General features: G+C 34.1%; 2 protein-coding genes across 4 annotated transcripts in view; one reads left to right on the forward strand and one right to left on the reverse strand.

The window, feature by feature from the left end:
• LOC137488715 (uncharacterized) overlaps positions 1 to 21,002 on the reverse strand; it is a 731,364-nt gene that overhangs the window by 227,450 nt on the left and 482,912 nt on the right. The gene's annotated exons all lie outside the window — the stretch shown is intronic.
• The window catches only part of enpp1 (ectonucleotide pyrophosphatase/phosphodiesterase 1), a 117,831-nt gene that overhangs the window by 27,991 nt on the left and 68,838 nt on the right, over positions 1 to 21,002 (forward strand). For all 3 annotated transcript variants that reach the window (XR_015517794.1, NM_001030168.2, XM_087297371.1), the window contains 8 exons: positions 572 to 632; positions 6,416 to 6,513; positions 9,358 to 9,437; positions 10,143 to 10,262; positions 15,434 to 15,543; positions 15,712 to 15,777; positions 16,084 to 16,156; positions 20,051 to 20,159. Coding sequence is in view for 2 of the 3 variants with exons in the window: in NM_001030168.2 (NP_001025339.2) it covers positions 572 to 632; positions 6,416 to 6,513; positions 9,358 to 9,437; positions 10,143 to 10,262; positions 15,434 to 15,543; positions 15,712 to 15,777; positions 16,084 to 16,156; positions 20,051 to 20,159 (717 nt within the window). In the remaining variant the exon portion in view is untranslated. The remainder of the gene's footprint in view (positions 1 to 571; positions 633 to 6,415; positions 6,514 to 9,357; positions 9,438 to 10,142; positions 10,263 to 15,433; positions 15,544 to 15,711; positions 15,778 to 16,083; positions 16,157 to 20,050; positions 20,160 to 21,002) is intronic.

The raw sequence follows: 21,002 nt of genomic DNA on the forward strand, positions 1-21,002 counted from the left end.
CACAGAAAAAAGAAAAAGAAAAAAAAAAATCAATTGACCAACAAAAAGCATAAGTGCATTATTTTGCACAAGCTGTGGATTAGTGACATTTGTTTATATCAAGAGCTAAAAAAAGTGTTTAAGATTTGGCCGTAACTGAAACACTGGAACTGCTCTTTGAACCCTCCAAAAAACAGGCCGTCCCATTCCAGGTCATTATTCGTCAAGTTGTTTTACTTCAATAGTCTTATGTACACAGTCAGAGCATGTGTGTTGCTGTCAGTGCATTAGCCACTGACAGCTAATTATTATCACTTGAGAAGCTGTGTCTGTACAGTGTCATGAGGGGAATGAGATGGAGTTTTTTTTTCTGTAATTTTGGCTCTGTTCTTGATTGATAGTTTCAGTATGGGAGTTATAGTTTTACAAGGGCAGACATTTCACTCTCTCTCTTGCTTTCATTGTACTCTTTCTTTTCTCTTTTCACTGTTAAGTTTAGCACTGATAAAAGTGAATGCATCTGGCCAGAGTTTCAAGTTACTATTAATATACTTTCTAATTAATTACTTTCTCTTCCCCCTTGTCTTCACAGGTGAAAAGAGTTGGCTTCAAGAGGACTGTGAGGACATCAGGACTCCTCAGTGTCCCGCTGGGTAACAGACTTATGTTTATAAATGAGATAGTTGCGTATCAAGATCTGGATCAAGTTAATGTCTTCAATATAAATGTAGCATCTCCATTTATAGTTAATGATGGCTTTGTTTTCTAGTTACAGTGTGTGTGTAATGCACCTTGTATTTTAAATTTCCCCACCAGTATAGCAATTCCAGCCAGTTTTGACCTTGTGGGAACAAAATTTGGGTCCCCATAAGGAAAATGGCTCATAAATCACATACAATTAAGTATTTTGAAAATGTAAAAATGCTGAATGTTGCCTGTGAGATTTAGGATCAGGGATACGGTTAGGGACTGTACAGTCTGTTCAGCATATACATATCATTACACCTATTAGACATTCCCATAAAGTCATAAAGATAGCTGAACAGGTGTGTATGTTGGCCACTATATTATTTTCACAGCATGTTGTTTTCAACTTTTGTGAAATAGCAATATTTTTTTCCTGATATCACCAGCTTTATCTAAATCTAAAACAGCTGTCTAACAGCAAATAAAGCCAAAAACCTCTGACATAGGGATTTGTATTTTTAGGAAACATGGTTTTTAGATACTATTTTGCAATGCCAGATTCTGGTGCACATTTTTCATGAGCATGTGTAATGTTAATAGAATAGAAATACAATGAAAACTCTTTTATTAACTATTCCAATTAGTCAGTCAGATGTTTTAATGCTTTCCACCATTGACACAAGACTGTGGGAAATCATATGCTAGTGATCACACATTCTGCAGTAATTTGCAATATTTTATAATAATTTATATATTTGTTTTTGGAAGAAGTCTTTTATTTTCATCCATCTGTCTTTTATTTGTTTATCTGCTTACCTGTTTCTTTTCCATCTATTTGTAAAACTGTTTGTCCATGAATTTGTCTGTATGTCTATCCATCAATCTGTTAATCCGATTGTCTATCTATCCATCCCTATCCAGAAATCTGATATATGGCCAAATATAGCTAATATATTTGAACATTTACAGTATGTACATTTTTGTGTTTTTCCCCAATGTGTGTGTGGGGGGGTGTTTAAATATAAAATATATATACTCACCGGCCACTTTATTAGGTACACCTGTCAAATTTTATCAGCCAATCAACTCAATGCATTTAGGCATGTAGATATAACGCACATCAGAAGGGTGAAGAAAGGGGATACTTGTAAGGTGTACCTAATATAGTGGGGGGTTGGGGCGCTTGCTCGGGAGCGATATTGTGAGACCGCCAAATCCTGTTCAAATTACACCAGAGTTACGGACCGCTTCCGCGATTTTTCCAGAAATTAATTACTGCGCTGCATGAAATCTGGTCGGGTCCCGCGACAATGCACAGGTGCAACCGCGGGAATGCAGGCCTATATCCAGAAGTATTGCTGTAACAACTGAGAGAAAAAGAGAGGGGAGGAAAAGTCACGCCAGCAGGTGAAATAGGCCACAGTGAGAGAAAGAGAGAGAGAGAAATGAAGTTCACTTTTATTCCCTCAATCGCTGAGAAATAGGGGCTTCTGCTGTAATTGTCAGTGAAAGACTTTCCAGAAAACACACACATGCAGTGAAATTGTTCAGTTTCTGCATTTTTAAGTAGTTGGCGCCTGGAGTGTTGTAAATACCCGCGCTCGCCTCCCTCGCAACAGAGCGTACATGAGATAAATTACCTCAATACATAATAACCGGTTATGATTATTACTGAACCAATACCAAATTGTCCGCATCTGCATCGCGGTGCACCGAAGACACTATTAATTTTGACACCCCTAGTATATACGCATATTTATATACAACAGTTCTGTTTGGTTCTCGAATCTGATTGGCTGATAGCCATGCGATATTCCCTATATAACAACACTTATACCGCCTTTTCACCGTTGTGTATTACTCTGCCCAAATAGAGTGACAGCAGTTGAATAAACTCACTAAAGGTTGACTAAACGTCACCTTGGAATTATAAAGTTCTATCTGACATTTTTGTCAAAATTGAGTTGAAATATTCTTATTAATTAAAAACTTATTTACATCATGGGAAGTTTATTTTGTAAGTTATTTACATTTTATGCCTTTCTATTTTAAAAAAATGTTACACACATATGGTCCGATGAGACATAATGTCACTATCTGTCCCTCAATGTTTATTGATGCATCAATTTGTAGGCCTGTATGTCTATATATTAATTTATGTGTCGGTCTATCCATTTATCTATATATCTGTTTATTCATCTGTGTTTTTTTTTGTCCATCCATTCTGTCCATCTTTCTGTCTGTATATCATCTGTTCTTTCATTCATGCAGTACACTCATATACAAAAATGATTCACTAGATCATCATTCACTAGATTGCCTACAATGGTCTATGTAAAGTAAGACCTTCAAAACATAAAAAATGTTAGCATTTTTTGATTGATAGAAGATTCAAATCTTCTGTGGAAAGAAATCAGACTCAAATAAGTTCATGTGGTTAGTGTCAGCACCTTCTCGAGTATTAATTTTAGACCACTAATCATTGAAAAGTTTTCAGCATCTTTTCCTGTTTAAACCTGTCCTTTCAGTGTGCAGTTTATATATGGAGTATGAAGTATATGGTCTGTTAAATGGCTATGCGTGTTTATATGAGCATCTGTTTAGATGCACAGAGAGATGGTTAGGTGTGTGTGTGTGTGTTTATGTCTGACTCTGTAATGGACTGTGTGGTCAATAAGGTTTTGCATTAGCTTTAATAAAGTCCCTCTGAATTGCATTTGGCTTCGCCCATAATAACCTTTACTGGCAGAAACACCAGTAGACAGCTTAATGAGACATGCACTTTATAAAAAACAATAATACATTTATGTTGCTTGGTGGGGAGGCATGTGCCTTTTACTGAAAGTGATTTGAAAAATATCAAATTAATGTTCAGGAAGATTGTTTTACAGTGGTCCATAATATTTTAATAGCGTTTAATTCTAAAAGTTATTTTATAATTATATATTATATAATTTATAATCATATAAAATTAATTCTTGAACAAAAAAATCTTTGTGCTCAGTTTTAACCTTTGTGCACTGTTCAAATTTACTTCCCTTTTGTCATGTTAGGGACATAACATGACATTATATTTTATTTATTTATTTATTTATTTATTTATTTATTTATTGCAGAAATCTGTCAATCAACCTTAGTCCTGATCAAAACTAATAAATTGTTTAGGAAATTACAAGATTTTAACTTTTTAATTGTCAAATTCATAATTAATGTCACTGATTCTGTGAAAAAAACACACACACAAAATATCATATTTTCAATATAAACACTGGACCTTTTTACCTTTTATCACAGTCTTGGACATGTGAATGATTAGTTCACATGAAAAATGTTGCTACACAGAAAATCTTTTGGCCAAATTAAGACTCAAAATCACACTAGAGTGGATGAAAATATCAGGCTTGACTCATTTACACTTTTTTTATAAACTCTTCATGTGTTCTGATATATAAGAAATATCATATATAACTTGAGTGTGTTCAGCACAGCAAACAACATTGTTTTGGATGTTCAATCAGTTTAATTGGAAAATACACATTGGAAAATATTTTTTTTTTTTTTCTTAAAGGGTTAGTTTACCCAAAAATGGAAAGTAGCCCATGATTTACTCACCATCAAAGCGATTTATCTTTCAGGCGAATCCAGTCATTGTTATTTTGAGTATTATCTTTGGCTTTTCCAGCTTTACAATGGCTAAGGGCAGAAGTTGTTTTGTAATCCGCAGTCTAAAACATGTTGAATAAAGCACTACCATCCTCAATAAAAGATCTCTTAAAAGCAGCTTTAGTTTCAATGGCGCATGTGCTTCAACATACTGTCCAGCTGGTGGCACTAAATACATCAAAAAATTATTCTTAAACGAAGAAGAAGAAAAAGAAAAAGAAGATTGCAGCCTCTAACCAAAGTTACATAAAACTGTATATAATGTTTGAAGTTAGGATAGTTTTCTTACAAAAACCCACAAGAGACCTATGTTTATCAATAATTCATCATACAGAGTACTTCTATTTTATTATGTATGGATATGCTTTAGGCTGCACGGTGGCGCAACGGTAGCATGTTCGCCTCACAGCATTAAGGTGGCTGGTTCGAGCCTTGGCTGGGCCAGCTGCCATTTCTGTGTGGAGTTTGCCAAAAACATGAGGTATTTACCTTATTTTTCGCCAACGAGTGGGCAAAGCCATTTGAATCTTTTTGGCTCGAGACTTTCGGTCTTATTCACTTCATTTTTAGACATTAAAAACTACTTGTTTCGCTGTTTGATGTTGCAAAATGATATTTTCTTATTACAATATTCTACTTGGTCTGTATAGATATGCAAACATTTGTTTGTAGAGCAAGTAGTTTGACCGTTTTCTGCCGTTTACTATTTCTAGTCATTTCTCCCATAGGCGACTTAATCCGAAGTTCTAAAACAATCACGAAAACAGGCACACTTCCGCATTTTAGAATAAGGTAAATAGGTTAATTGGGGAGGCTAAATTGTCGGTAGTGTATGTGTGTCAATGAGTGTGTATGGATGTTTCCTAGTGATGGGTTGCAGATGGAAGGGCATCCGCTGAGTGTAACATATGCTGGATAGGTTGGGGGTTCATTCCGCTGTGGCGACCCCAGATTACTAAAGGGACTAAGCCAAAAAGAAAATGAATGAATGAATGGATATGCTTTATTGGACTGCGGATGCCTTTTCAGCCACAACCCATCTCTGGGAAACATCCATACACACTCATTCACACTCATACACTACGGACAATTTAGCCTACCCAATTCACCTGTACTGCATGTCTTTGGACTCTGGGGAAGCCAGAGCACCCAGAGGAAACCCACCCAAATGAAAACCCTGTCATTAATTATTTACCCTTCACATGTTTAAGTTTCAATCTATTTGAGTTTCTTTCTTTTGTTCAGCAGAAATTAATATATTTTAAATAGAGAGGAAACTGCATTGATTTCTATATTATTTATTTTTGCTTACTACGAAAGTTAATGGTTACAACTTTCATCAAAATACCTTCATTTCTGTTTGTGTTACCTCCAATTGCTTTGGAAACACTTGAGGGCGAGTAAATAATGATTTAATTTTCATTTTTGGGTGAACTTACCCTTTAAAGCATCAAACTCAATTCTTAGAAGGCCACAGCTCTGCACAGTTTAGCTCCAACCCTGATGAAACACAGCTGATCCATATATTAAAGGTGTTCATGACTCTTCTGGACAGGCATGTGCACACATAGGCCTCAACCTGTGCAGTGCACATGCCCTTTTTTAGTCTTGGATAGAAAGTACCCTTCCAAAATGATCTAAAGTGCCACCGCGACAGTCTCTTGGATAGTCTCTGCATGGGGCTGCTTCTGGACACCTGGATTAGTTGGATCATCTGTGTTTAATCAGGGTTGGAGCAAAACTGTGCAGAGCTGTGGCCCTTTAGGAATTGAGTTTGAGACCTATGCTTTAAAGACTGTATAGAATCGCTTGTTCAAAATTTACATCATGAGCACTTTCTCATTGAGAGCTTTAGCTTTACTTCATATCTTTAAAATAGTGAAGCATTTGTGTCTGGTTGTTGGATTTGTTGTTTTGGCTGTGACGTTTTTGCCTGTAAACATAAAGAGTACCAACATCTGCTGTTCGAGGGTCATACAGTGCTCATGTTTCCTCTCGCTAATTTTACTCACTTCAACTGAAAGAGGAAGCTACTATTTTCAAGCATGACAAGCATTTAAAAAAAATGTTTGGTCTTGTGTTTTAGGTTTTCTAAATCGCCGCTGCTGTTGGTATCTCTGGATGGATTCAGGGCAGGATACATGAATGCATACAGCGCTCTGCTTCCAGCCATCAGGAAACTCAGTATGTCACATTAACTCAGTGTTTGACACTGGCTATGTAAATATAAAGATTAAGTCATTTTTTAAGTTGAAGATTAGGGTAATTTGTTGTCTAAGAAACAAGTTAATATCTTCTGTACACTGTAAAACCCAAAAAGTTAACGTAACAATCGGTTTTAGGAAACCGATTTCAACAAACCATTTCAGTTTACAAAAATAATCCTAAAGAGTAATGTGAACTTAATCCATTGGAGTAAATGAAGCAATTTGAGCACAGTAAAACCCAATAAATGAAGCGAACTCAAACCGTTTGAGGAAACCAATTTGAGTTAAAAAAGTAATCTATGAGTACTGTGAACTTACTCCATTTAAGTTGAAGTAATGAGCTATTTAATTAACTCATTACCTTCAACACTGAGTTCAAAACTCTTTTCAAATGACTAGAATTAGCTTTCAGTACATTTTGAGTTACAGTAAGTTCACTCATTTCATTTGATAAGGTTGACTGTTGTGTTTTACAGTGTGTTTCTAAACAACCGCTAAATTAAACCCATCAGTGCAAAATATATATTTCTTAATTCTGTTCAAAAGTTTTATTTGAAAAATAGAGTAAACAAACAAGCAGAAACATGCAGGTAATATCCCAGTGTCAACCCAGCAGGCACAGAAAGTCAACATGACATCTGAATGACGTTGTAACCCAACGTTGCAGGGACGTTGCATTTTGTTTGGAAATTAAATTTTGGTGATGTCAGAGCCCAACATCTGGCCAAAGTCAATGTTCAACTCCAACCAAATATCAACGTCTAATGATATTACAGCTTGACATTGTGTGGACATTACCATTATAACAGATTTTGGTTTCCATACCTTATGAATAAATGTCAATATTTGACATCAATATGTTGTTGGTTGGCGACGTGGTGGCACAGTTGGTAGTGCTGTCACCTCATAGCAAGAAGGTTGGGTCAGGTGGCATTTCTGTGTTGAGTTTGCATGTTCTTCTCGCATTTGTGTGGGTTTCCTTCGGGTGCCCCAGTTTTCCCCCATAAGTCTAAAGTCATGTGGTAAAGTGAATTGGGTAAGCTAAATTGTTCCTAGTATATGCGTGTATGAATGAGTGTGAATGGATGTTTCCCAGTGATGGGTTGCTGCTGTTAGGGCATCCACTGCGTAAAAAAATGTCCTGGATAAGTTGGCAGTTCATTCCACTGTGGCAACCCCAGAATAATAAAGGGACTAAGCCGGAAAGGAAATGAATGAATGAATAAATGAATGTCGTTGGTTTAAGATGTTGGCTTGATTTTGGATTTTGGTCACTTTACAACACAACCAAAAGTCAACATTATTATTGGATGTCACAGTAATGTTGTCCTTAGACGCAAGCTAGACATAGAATTTTGTTCACCTGACGTCATGACCTAATTCTGACCTAATAATAACATCTTATGATGTTATGTGCCTGCTAGGAAGAATTTTTACATTTTTAAAAAGAGTCCAAATTCAACTATTATTTTCTCTTGTAGACTACATGTGAGCATGTTTTAATTTAAATATTTTATTTATGTCAGAACTAAATATAAAAAATAACACCAACTTTGTATGATCCCTGTTATTATTTTTTAATTTATTAGTAAAATAATTAACATTTTGCAGATCCTGATTTTTTACTTTCTTTTATGTTTGTTAGGATTTTCTGAGGGACAAAATACAACATGTAAACAAGTATTTCTTGCTTTAATGACTATTCAATTTCTTTAAATAATGGGTCAGATGCTATCTTCAATAGGAATATTCAAACCAACTCTTTGCATCTCTTTTCAAAATGAAAGTCAGTTATGCAGTGCGTCTTTTGCTTTCTGTTTACAACCCTCTACAAGTTTCTGTTTTAATTGTATTTTTAAACATTAAGCAAAACCAAAACGAGTACCAAAAAAACAAAAAATGAATAAATAAATAATAATAATTATAATCAATAATAATTATAATAATAATCTTCAATTTAACAGATGAATTGAATTTTTTTTTAATTGTATGTTTAAATACATTTTTATGTTGCGTTTTACACTGTAAGAAGCCATTAGTTGACCTTACTTAAAAAAGTGAGTAAACCTGATACTTTTAATGGAATTATTTGACTATTTAATGTGTATTTTATTAACTATGCACATACTTATCAACCATTTGGCCCTATCATATACCCAGCGCATGAAGGAACAAGACATGTTTGGAGCAATTTGTTGCTATTTTTGAGACCAGCGCAACTCTAGTTTTCATGTTTTGCGCCATGTTGTTTAAATAGCAAATCCATTTGTGCCACTTTGTGGACTCATGGGTATGCTGGTCTAAAAAGGAGATTTTTTGAGACGCATTGTTTGACGCATTGCTATTTTGAGGAACTAAAATAGACTGTATTTAAGCAAGTTAGTTAGTTACACATTGCTTAATACACAGGATGTACAGCAATACACAAATGTCTATACATATGAAAAAAAAATTAAGGGATTAAATTTTTTATTGACATTTTTTAATAATTTTTTTTAAATATATTGTCAGGGTTTGTGTTATGAAAACATTGTAATAATCTGCAAGCACATTTTATGTTATTTTACAGACTCATTTCTCTCTGCATTATTATAGTTTCGTATAATTTTAAACATAGAGAGATCAACATCGCATAATGGAGTTCACATAAACAGAAAACACTAAGAAAACAGAAAATCACAAAGTGCGAAAACTGTTAATTAACGTATTTTTACTGTGTAGTTTTAGCTTATTGTCCAAGATAAAGCAGTTATATTCTTCCTTTGAATGTATAGTGGTTTCAAGATGGCAAATTTTTGTTAATCTGATGTTGCTTCCACAGGAGAATGTGGTACCTCCACCCCATATATGCGACCTGCTTATCCCACTAAGACCTTCCCGAATCATTACACCATAGTGACAGTAAGTAACAGGTAGAAATGAATCCACAATGATTCATGAAGATACACACACACATGCCAAAATGTAATGGCCTATTTGGGGTTGAGGCATTCTATATTAGACAGTTTGCTTGTGTTTGATTTGAATCACTTACTATTTAGAATAGTGAAGGTTAGACAATTAAGCTGATGATACACAGGGCAGCTTTTTGAGCAATGTTTCTGGACAATAATGCAAAGCGATGTTGTTTGGCTAAATTCCTAATGAAAATGGACAACATAATTCTATTTGCACCCATTTGCCTTTATTAGTTGCCCATTGTGTCACTTGGTTGCCCATTGATGGCATAATTTGCCTGGCAACATTGCTCTAAAAGTTGAGCCGATCATCATCAGTATTAGTTTTGATAATATCTGTATTTGTATCATTTATAAAAAAAGGATTTAAGAAAATATAAATGTTTTTGAACGACCGTATATATGAGCGCAAATGCATTTGCTATTTAAACAACTTAGTGCAAAATGTCAAAATGACTCTTGCGCCGAGCTGAAACTACCAAATAACAATTGCGTCAAGGTTTGCGCCACATTGTGCAGAGTGTATGATAGAGCCCCTTATATTTAAAGGCAAATAAATGTCTGTTCTTATGCGTAAGTTTGTTTGCTTTGATTTCTAAAGTATTCTGATTAACAAAATGTTGTTTTTATGTTTTTTTTTTATTTGCAGGGTCTCTATCCAGAAACACATGGAATTGTGGACAATAAGATGTATGATGTCAATCGCAATGCTTCATTCAGTTTAAAGGTTGATGAGAAATTCAATCCTTTGTGGTACCAAGGTGAACCAGTAAGTAAATCTAAAAAATAAAATTACTTTTTTGCGTTTTATTCACATTTTAATTGTAAGATTTGGGTATTTGTCAAAAATGTTTCTAAAATTTAAAATTGTACAAAAATTGCACATAAATTGTCAAATTAGTCTTATTTAAAGAAAACAACCAAATTGTTTTTTAGCACTGAGCCTCAACTCTCCTTTTCATAGCACTTATATATGTTAGAGTTTAAGTGATATTTACATTTTTTAAGAGTAGGGTTAGGGTTAGGGTTAGCTCTTGTCCATGCAGTTCATGCAGCTTGTTCATGCAGCTCTTGTTCATGCATAATGTGATTGACTATCTCACTTTAATAAAAAAAATAAAATAAATAAAAATAAAACTTTTTTTATTTTCTGGCTGTTTGCAATATTTTGTAGATTATAGAGTTATAAAAATAAATTTGGCTATTTTAACATATTCTGCAGCCCTACATGTAATTTATTTGTTTTAGCAGTCATTTACATTATATGACATAAAATATGTCACATGAATAAAACACCACTTTTCAGAACTTCAGCACTCTTATTTTGTTTTAATTCTTGTTTTAATGTATCATTCACTTTCAGTTTTGGTGCTGTTCTGTGGGTTGTATCTGGTGGATAATGTCAGGATCATGTAATTTTTGTGTGTGCATCTAGTCCTGGTGTTGGATTTTGATGTTTACTGTATGCTCCAGAAACAAAAGCTGTGAGATCTGATTTTTTTCCCGTTTTAAATCCTGCGTTGACTCTTTCCTGAGCTTGTTTGATTAGGTGTGGCTCATACTTTGCTCCAATCTTCTGCTTTTGCTCTGGTATGTAGGTGAGCACTGTTTTCAGCTCATTTCCAGCACATTCTGGCTTAGCCTTTACGGTTCAGATCTTTTAGTACAGTTCTTGTTTTTCTCTCATGGGTTGTTCCGCAGCTAAATTCAGAGCAGATTTGGATTTTAAAAATTGTTAGTTGAATTTAAGTTACATTGCATCTACATGCCAACTAATTCTCATTAGATTAAAACTATACTGTAAGGTTTGGGTTAGTGTAAGTAGACATGTACTTTTAAAGTTTTTTATAGTCAGTTAAATGTCTGTAGAAGGAGCAGTATAAATAGATATAAAGCAGACAGTCTGCTAATACTCAAAAGCACCATCAAAATAGTGTTACTATGTTTTATTATAATTTTAGAGGCATTTGTAGAAAAGGAAAGGGATGATTTATTTTTAATTTGAGCAGACAAAAAAACTGGTCTCCCGACTGCCTGGTATCTCCCAAGGTTTGTTGTTGGTGGAGTTTTTGGTTCTTCCCACTGCTGATTCTTGCTTGCTTGGTTTTTTTCAGTGGAGATACTTTTTACAGTAACATTCCTAATAAACTGAACTGAATCTATTTGTATCATTGCACACTGTGAAAAAAAAAAAATGTTAACTAACAGGTTCCGTATTTAATGATTCATGTTTTTTTTAAGGAACCTGAATATCTGTGTTTTGATGTTGAAAATTATATTGCGCAAATAAGATATTGTAATAATAACAGAATAACAAAAAAAAAAAACTTTAATCAGGTTCTCATTAAATTGTTTTCTTCCACTTTTCTGGGGCTGGGTCACAGGGGCATTAGTCTCACTTCCTCCAGTTTCTCAGGTGGGATCCTGAGAAATTCACAGGCAAGCCGAGAGACATAATAACTTCAGCTTGTCCTGGGTTTTCCCCAGTGCCTTTTCCTGGTGGGACAAGCCTGGAACACGTGCCTAGGTGGTTGTCAAGTAGGCATCTGAAACAGATGCTCAAGCTACCGCAGATGGCTTTTCTGGAGGTGGAGGAGTAGGCTCTATTCTGAGTTCCTCCGGGGTGTTAGAGCTCCTCACCCTATCTTTAAGGGTGCGCCCTGCCATGCTGCGAAGGAAACTAATTTTTGGCCACTTGTATCTGAGATCTTGTCCGTTGGCTCATGACCCAAAGCTCATGCTTAATACCAGGTTTACTTTAATTTACAACACCAACCCAGGCAGCATATAGTCTCAAACCAGTGAAAACTTTTTTTTTTACTTTTTTTTTTACTTTTCAACATTACATCGTTGAGTTGTTGGAGGAAAGATCAAGGTCCCATAATGCAATTTAAATGCTTAAATTAAATTAAATGTGCACCTCAGGTCTTCATCATCAAAACTTTTTTATCTGGAGCTCCACAGGGTCGATATACGTAACTGGGCTGCTATCATCAAACTTTTGCTCACTCGTGTCAATGCCAAACGTCAATTTCAGTGGTGCCAGCAGTAAGATCTTGGGCTGTAGACAATGTGAAACATGTGTTGTTGTCTAAGTCCACCTTCACTTTCCTTCCAACATTTGGGAAATTTTTAATGTGGAGAAGCCCACCAAAGAAGCAGACAGTTGCATGCCCAGAGTGATGCATGGGGTGGATCAGCGATGGTTTGGAATGCAATAGTAGGGATTCCCTAGATTAAAAACTTGCTAGATGGAAACGTCACTGCCAAGGACTATCCAACCATTCTGAAGGACCATATGCACCCAATGGTTCAAACATTGTATACTGAAGGTGGTGACATGTATCAGAAAGATAACCCACCAATACACACAGAAAGACTGGTGACAGAATGGTCTGTTGAACATGAAAGTGAAGTTGAACAGCTCCCATGACCTGCACAGTCACCAGAACCAAGTATTATTGAGCTACTATGGGGCGTTTCCGAGGAGAGAGTCAAGAAACTTTTCCCTCCACCAGCACCTTGTAGTAATCTGGACACTATTCTGCAAGAAGAATGGCTCAAATCCTCTCTGGCTACTGTGCAGGACTTATATCTATTATTCCCAAGATTAACTGATGCTGTATTGGCCACAAAAGGAGGCCCAACACCATACTAATGAATTATTGTCTACTCTAATGACATCCTTTAAAATTTTTGATCGATGACCAAATATTAAACTTCTGCTTGAATAGTAATTCATGTTGGGTTTTATTGTGAGAAAAAAGAGTGATGTGATGGCCAGGATGTATATTTCAAGTTCTAATGATAGAACACATTAGGGTGGAACAAGAGGAAAGTCACACCCATCCTCTGATACACCCTTATCATCATCACGATCCTCTTAACAGTTCACCAGGACAACTGTTTATGTGGAGCACAGATGTTTAACCCTCGTCATATTAAGGATGACGTTCCATGTTTAAACCCAGTGTCTGAAATTGCCCAGCGTTTTTGTTTTCCTCTTTTGCTTGCTTTTTACATTGTTTGGTGATAATTTGAATTTCGAAAGTTTCCCTTGCTGTGAACTCTGGTCCTTCTTTTAATTATATTCATGCTAAACTTTAGTCCCACACTTTCGTTTTCCCCCGCATGGTGCTGAATGTGTTGCTCCTAATAGGAGATACTGAGATTTTCTCATAACAAGAGGCAGTTTTGTTATAAGTGATGCTGAAAAAATTGACCAATGGACTCTCAAATGTAAAAGACATTCATATTCAGTGGACGCCTGTTTTACCTTGAAGATTGGCTTCTGTATATTGGCCTGTACAGTAATTACAGAGACAGCATTGTGGTTTCTGCCTAGTTGCTTCTGCATGGCCATGTGTTTACTTTGCTTTAGAAGTTACTATTTTTAGTTTCTACTTCCAATTGACTTCTAAATGAATGCAACTGTCCTCAATACTGTATGATCTCCACACAAATATAATATTAATGATAATATAATCAAAATGAACAAAGTGACTAAAATATTAAATAAAAAAACTAAAAATAATTTGGTCACACTTTCCAATATGGTTCCATTAGTTTATGTTTGTTAAACTGATAATCAATGATACTTATAAATATGATGACATTTATGCATCATTAAAATCCAAAGTTGTGCTTGTTAACATTAGTTAACAAGTATACCGTGAGTTAACATGAGCTAACAACAAGTGGCTTAATTGTCATTAAATAAGATTAATAAGTACTTTAATAAATATACCATTCATTGTTTGTTCATGTTAGTAAATACATAAACATATGAAGCCTTGTTGTAATAAAATCTAAATAGTACCAAAAAACATATTAATAGATAATAAAATAACACTTCCTTGTCCTGAATTACCATAAAATACTTCTTTAAAATCATGCAGAATACAGAAAATTGCTAAATTTCAAATAATGTGGCATCATTTGTACACTACCTGACAAAAGTGTGTTGTCGACATCAGTTGTAAGTGCAACAAATAATAACTTTACTTCTAGTTGATCGTTTAGAAAAGTGGCAGAAGGTAGATTTTTCTGATGAATTGTCACAAATACTGCAGAAGACCTATTGGAACCTGCACGGACCCACGATTCTCACAGAAATCAGTCAAGTTTAATAAAGGAAAATTTATGGTTTGTGGTTACATTCAGTATGGGGGTGTGCGAGAGATCTGCAGAGTGGATGGCAACAACAACAGCCTGAGGTATCAAGACATTTGGGCTGCCCATTACATTACAAGCCACAGGAGAGGACAAATTCTTCAGCAGGGTAGCACTCCTTCTCATACATCCCTTCACATCAAAGTTCCTGGAAGCAAAGAAGGTCAAGATGCTCCAGGATTGGCGAGCCCAGTCACCAGATATGAACCTTATTGGGCATGTCTGGGGTAATATGAAGGAGGAGGCATTGAAGACGAATCCAGAGAATATTGATGAACTCTGGGATTCGTGCAAGACAACTTTTTTGCCATTCCAGATGACTTTATTAATCAGTTATTTGAGTCAGATGTATGGATGCAGTCCTCCAGGCTCATGGGAGTCATACACAATATTCATTCTGTTTCCACTGCACCGTGACTTTATATTCTATACTGTACATTATTTCTGTTAAGTGACAAGACTTTGGTCTAAGCAATGTCAGACTTTACTGTCCTAATTAAATAATTGAAAATGAAGGCATGATTAAATTTTATTTTGATAAAAAAGCGTAATCTAGAGGCCATTACCTTTCCTATAAGCCACTTCTGATACCAAATAATCAACTAGAAGTCAAGTTACTATTTGTTTTTCCAAAAAGTTAGACTTTTGTCAAGTAGTGTATTCTGCTATTGTTTATTTGCTGGTCCTTTTTTATTTCCTAAGTGCTGCTTTGTCAATTCTGATCTTTTGTCAATGCTCTCATTCAGATCTTCCTTTGATTGTCTTTAGGTTTGGATCACAGCCATGAAAAACCATCTTAAAACAGCTACTTTCTTCTGGCCAGGATCCGATGTTAAAGTGCATGGACGATACCCAGATTACTGGATAAAGTATAACAGGTAAATTATTTAATCATTTTAACAGTAACACAAATTTATGCAGTTTAAAACCCACAAAAACCAAGGTTCTGATTCTTTTAAATGGACTAAACTCATACTAAAATGTTGTTTTAGCTACTTGTAATCTGAAACACTCTAATAAGAAATATTGTCTTTTTCTTTGATTAGGAACATTCTTTTCGAAAAGAGGATAGCACAGATCTTTCAATGGTTGCATTTGCCTGAAGGAGAAAGGTAATATTTATTTATTTATTTATTTATTTATTTATTTACTTGTTTATTTATTTATTTGTTTATATATTTATTTATGTATCGATATGTTTATTTATTTATTATTTGTTTTTTTTGTTTGTTTGTTCTCCCTCAACCTTTAAAAGTAGTAACCTTCAATTGTTGCCTTCAGTCTGTTTCAACATTTATGAATACATAAAATACTGCGTTATTATATAAATTCTTAGTGATGTTAAATAATATTTTTTTGACAGGAAGAAAAAAAAAAAAGATGTTGGCATTTTGAGATCAGTGTGTCTTTTGTTTCAGGCCAGACTTTTACACCTTGTACTTCGAAGAGCCAGATGCATCAGGACACAAATATGGACCAATGAGTACCCAGGTAAACTAAAAAAGGAAAATAATTGTTAAACTTAAATATTTGCTTAGTTAGGGGAAAATTTCTGATTTAGTACATAGAATATTAAATGAAGACACCATTATAATTATTACACTTCATTTTTTTTTCTGTTGGCTCAAACTAATAGATTTATCATGAGCTGAAACAATACAGTTCTTGAGTTGTTTTGGGGATAACCTAATTGTTTAATATGATCCACTTAAATTTGTAGAAACAATTAAGTTAACTTAATCGATTTGTGTTGTGTAGAAACAGCATGAATCATTTGTGTGGATATATATATATACAACTGAAAGCTGAATAAATCCACTGATGTGTGGTTAGTTCGAACAGGATAATATTTGACACAAAAAAATCAGGAATCTGAGGGGTGCAAAAAAATTGAAATATATTTTCAATGTAATGCATTCATGTTTATTCCTATAGTAGTTTGTTGTGAATTTCTCTTTCTGGCTCACGGCACCAAAACTGTTGTGAATTTTTAGGACAAGCCAAAAAAACAGAACTTTTGGGTATCTTCAAAGCAGAATCCTTTAATAAGAAGAATGTGTGCCATCGAAAGAACTCTGAACTAGTACAACAGACACTCAGTTTAAATACATTTTTACAGTCATTGATACATGTAGGTGGGGGCAGACTAAAACAAAGCATACAAATGAAGTGTGGTTGTCTGCAGGGTAAATTGCCTTTTCAGCCCCAATCTCATCAGCATATAAGTACCCATTCATGATACATTTTAGCATGAAAACAATTGTGCAAATGGTGTTCTGGAGACGGAACCTATCCGACCAGTTGACTGGCTTGACCATTTGTTTGACAATAGGAGTACTTTGGAGACTGTCAGGTGTCAGGAAACCAAGAGATTTTAAGGTCTGTCAAACTCTAAAAACTAAAGAAAATAACTTTTCAGTTATATACAGATTATTGCTAATTTGGATTATATAAATTTATTTTCCCACAGCTTTTACAATGTATATATTGTCAAAGCAGCCTACCATAGAAGTTCTAGTAAATTGAAACTGTCAGTCCAGTTTTCAGAGTTGAAGTTCAGTTTAGATAGGTTCAGTGTGTTTTAATATTCACTGCTGAAAGTCCAAACACTGAAGAGCAAATCGATCGATGCACAGCTCCATAAATCCCAAACCAATGGAACAAACTTCACTAATTGACAGAAGTAAAGGAAAAAACCTTGATAGAAACCAGGTTCAGTTGGGCGCAACCATTGCTCTTCTGGCCAGATGTAGACAATATCACCTTTCAAGTTGTTCAAATTACCTTCTTAATAATGAATATTACTAATTAAAAATGAAATTTGACTTATTCCTAGAAAGATGTTTACAAAATGTCATCATACAACATGATGGCTAAAATTAAAATCTATAATTTTGACTTCTATTATGCATTTTGGCTATTTCTAAAATAATACATGTGCAAGCCAACACCACCTCCTAACAATACACATCATAACACATGATACAATGTATCTTTTTCATGTTAAAGAGATTATTAAACCATTGACGATGCTGAGGTGGAAAATTTCTATCTTAGAAATGCTTTTTATTTCCACAAAGTTGCAGCAAAACAACAGCATAAACTACTACGACAAATGTCACCTTAAGTACTGATTATGTGCTTTAGTTAGCGTAAATGCTCCAAAATGTGAGTATCAATATCATTTTACATGACTTTTATTGCCATACTACTGAAAGCAGCAGCAGATAGTTCACCTCAGATGCTATAAGTAAATATCTAGCAAACGGTTTGAAAATGAAAGTCAGAACTGTGACTCCAATGCAAACCAACACCATCAGTCACCCAGTAGCCTATTAATATTATTATATGCAGTTAATATTTATTGATTCGATTAAAAACTTATTTTTATTGGGAGTTTAGTGGCTGGTATTTTATGAGTGACTTTTAAATGTTTCTGTCATGTCGCATTTCGTGCAGATGCCAAAATTGATTGTCCATGGAATCTTGTTGATTGTCGAATTAAATGCATTAAAATGATCTGCAGCAATACTGTTTTTTTTTTTTTTTTTAAATATAGCTAATATTACATTTTCCCATTTTTTGTTGCTGCTACACTATGTATGCATATTTCACATGCACATGCAAAAAATAAAAAATAAAATGTAACAAAATTGAAACACACTGAAACTGGCCAGTTAATTAAAACAGTTTCAAAAAACATTATAATAAAGCAAAAAAACTAATTACAATATACAATTTTATGTAGTTTCCCAGTGATGGGTTGCGGCTGGAAGGGCATCTGCTGCATAAAAACTTGCTGGATAAGTTAGCGGTTCACTCCGCTGTGGCGACCCCGCATTAATAAAGGGACTAAGTCGACAAGAAAATAAATGAATGAATTTTATTTAGTGTCTGACACATTAAGTATTGCATTTAAAATTTTATTTTAACATGCGAACAACAGCATACAAAACATCTTCGTGCAGTTACGTTTCCAACAGCATAAAAAAAAACATAAATAGGCCTATCCTAGATATTTTTTTTACTTAAATTAGAAATTTAGATTAAAACCAAAACACTGACTGAATTATTTTAAAGAACAAGCATTGGCTGTTTTTTCCATTCATGTTTTTTTTCTTCCGTCAAATAAAAACAGCACACGGATCGCTCCATGGAAAATATGCATTTAATTGCTCTACTGTAATTCTTAATATATCATTATTTTATCATTGTGTGGCATTATATTATCATTATTTAAAGGTCACTCGTGGTCCAATATGCACGCTGCACGTGAAGAAACAATAAGGCAATATGTTGACTTATTATAGGCTATAGGCTAGTATATAATATTTTTTTTATTGTTTTTTTTTTTTTTTACATATAGTATTGCATTAATTTGCTTTTGATGTTTTATAGTTTATAAAATAAACACCTTTGGTGTGGAGTCATCATAAAAATCAGTTAAATCATTGGATTTGCTTGTAGGCTATTTTAAAAATGGATCTTTTATAAGAACTATAATAAATAACTTTAATTTTCCAAATGGAAAAAAAAGTTGTTTTGTTGGTTGTATATGCTACAGTATATGCTTTTTTAAATTGCGCATTCCCCAGCCTAAGGCTATATACACTTCGCATGTCTGTTGTTAGGCTCTTTTTAGAATCTATTCAATTTTAATTTTGTACCTGTATGTGTTCTGTTGTTCATGCAGGCTTAAGTTCATTCTTTAGTTCATAGATTTAGAAGGACTATTCCAGTAATGATGTATTTCAAGTCATAATCAATTATTAAAGTATAACTTTAACTAAAACAAGTGTATGCATTAATAAAACATGGTCGTGGAAGCGAATTTGTAATTCAAATTATTTCCGGAGGTTTTAATTCAAAATAGCCTAACAGTCAGTTAAACTATAGTATAAGATAAAACACACAGCTGCTTAAAAAACACACAGTTGATCACTTAGGCCTATTAAGATCTTATTAAAAAACTGTAAAAAAAAAAAAAAAAAAAACAAGAAAGAATGCCACTTTGAAAGAGAAACTTTAGAGAAATTTTATGTTGGCATGGGATCTGAGTGATTACTTTAGATCACTTGCAAATTCTCAGTAGCCATATGTTGTTAGGACACAGTGTAAGGCTGGTTTTGTGGTCCAGGTTCACTTATGATTGGTATTTTAATAGTTTACTTTTTTCTTAGCTTTCTTTTTTCTTGTTTAACATTAATGCTAATACTCTTATGTTATATTGACTTTATTCTGCAATACAGAAGTGTGCTTATTGTTTTAGAACTTTTGATTCAGTTGCTTGTGAGAGAAATGAGGAATAATAATGGACAGAAAACAGGCAAACTTCTCACTCTATAAACAAAAGAATATACATGAACGATTGATTTTTTGTTGCAGGTTATTGAGGCATTAATTAATGTTGACAGGCTGATTGGGATGTTGATGGATGGTCTGAAGGAAAGAAATCTGCACAAATGTGTCAACGTGGTTCTTGTATCAGACCACGGTGAGTACAGCATTGCATTTTCAAGTGTAACTTTAATGGTAAATAATAAACAATAAAATAAACATTTCAAGATCTCACGTAAATTTAAGTTCTTATTGAGAGTTAACTGAGGTTTTTGATATTGTTTTAATTTTTTTATTTGAAGTCAGTATTGTGGTGATTAGTGTGACTTTTTTGGGGGTCGTTGCCTATTCACTTTGTAACATTAGTAAACATTTAAAAAAACTTTGACTGCATTGATTTGCGAAAAGAGATAGAAAGACAAAATATGATTAGGTGTTGGCTATGCGGTGATATTTGAATAGTGAGTTAAAAACGGTGGCGATCCTGCTTGAATGGTCCTGGTTTAAGCTAAGAGGAAAGCGTGTGTTTGTTAATGTTAGTCAATGGAAAGTGCTTAAAAATGTTTAAAATTGACTTAAAAATGTGTAAGAACACTGAACTTAAAATTAGAAAGCAATGTAAGTGTTTTAGTAGTTTAAAGATACAAAACAGCAGTATACATAATCAATTATTAGTTTATTGTTTGAGCATGCTACTTTTGCCTTATAGAATTTTATATAGTTTGTATTTATATTTGTGTTGTCATTTTAATAGTAATAATCACTATAATATAAGTCTTTGAGAATGGGTTTCTCAAGCCAGGTAGCGCATTAGACCAGGGGCTCATCTCTGGTTTCCAAAATGCATCACAAGCTGTTTGAAAAACTTATCTACTATGATAATTGGTGATGAAAATAACTTATAAGATGTACTTGTGTTTACTAACTGTTTATTCAGTTAAACATGAATTTATGATCTGTAGGCCTACAGAAGCTCAAAAGAGCAATTTTTGATTACCTT

This window comes from Danio rerio, chromosome 20 (genome assembly GCF_052040795.2).
Source record: "Danio rerio strain M-AB ecotype USA chromosome 20, GRCz13ab, whole genome shotgun sequence".
In the NCBI taxonomy this organism is placed as follows: domain Eukaryota; kingdom Metazoa; phylum Chordata; class Actinopteri; order Cypriniformes; family Danionidae; genus Danio; species Danio rerio.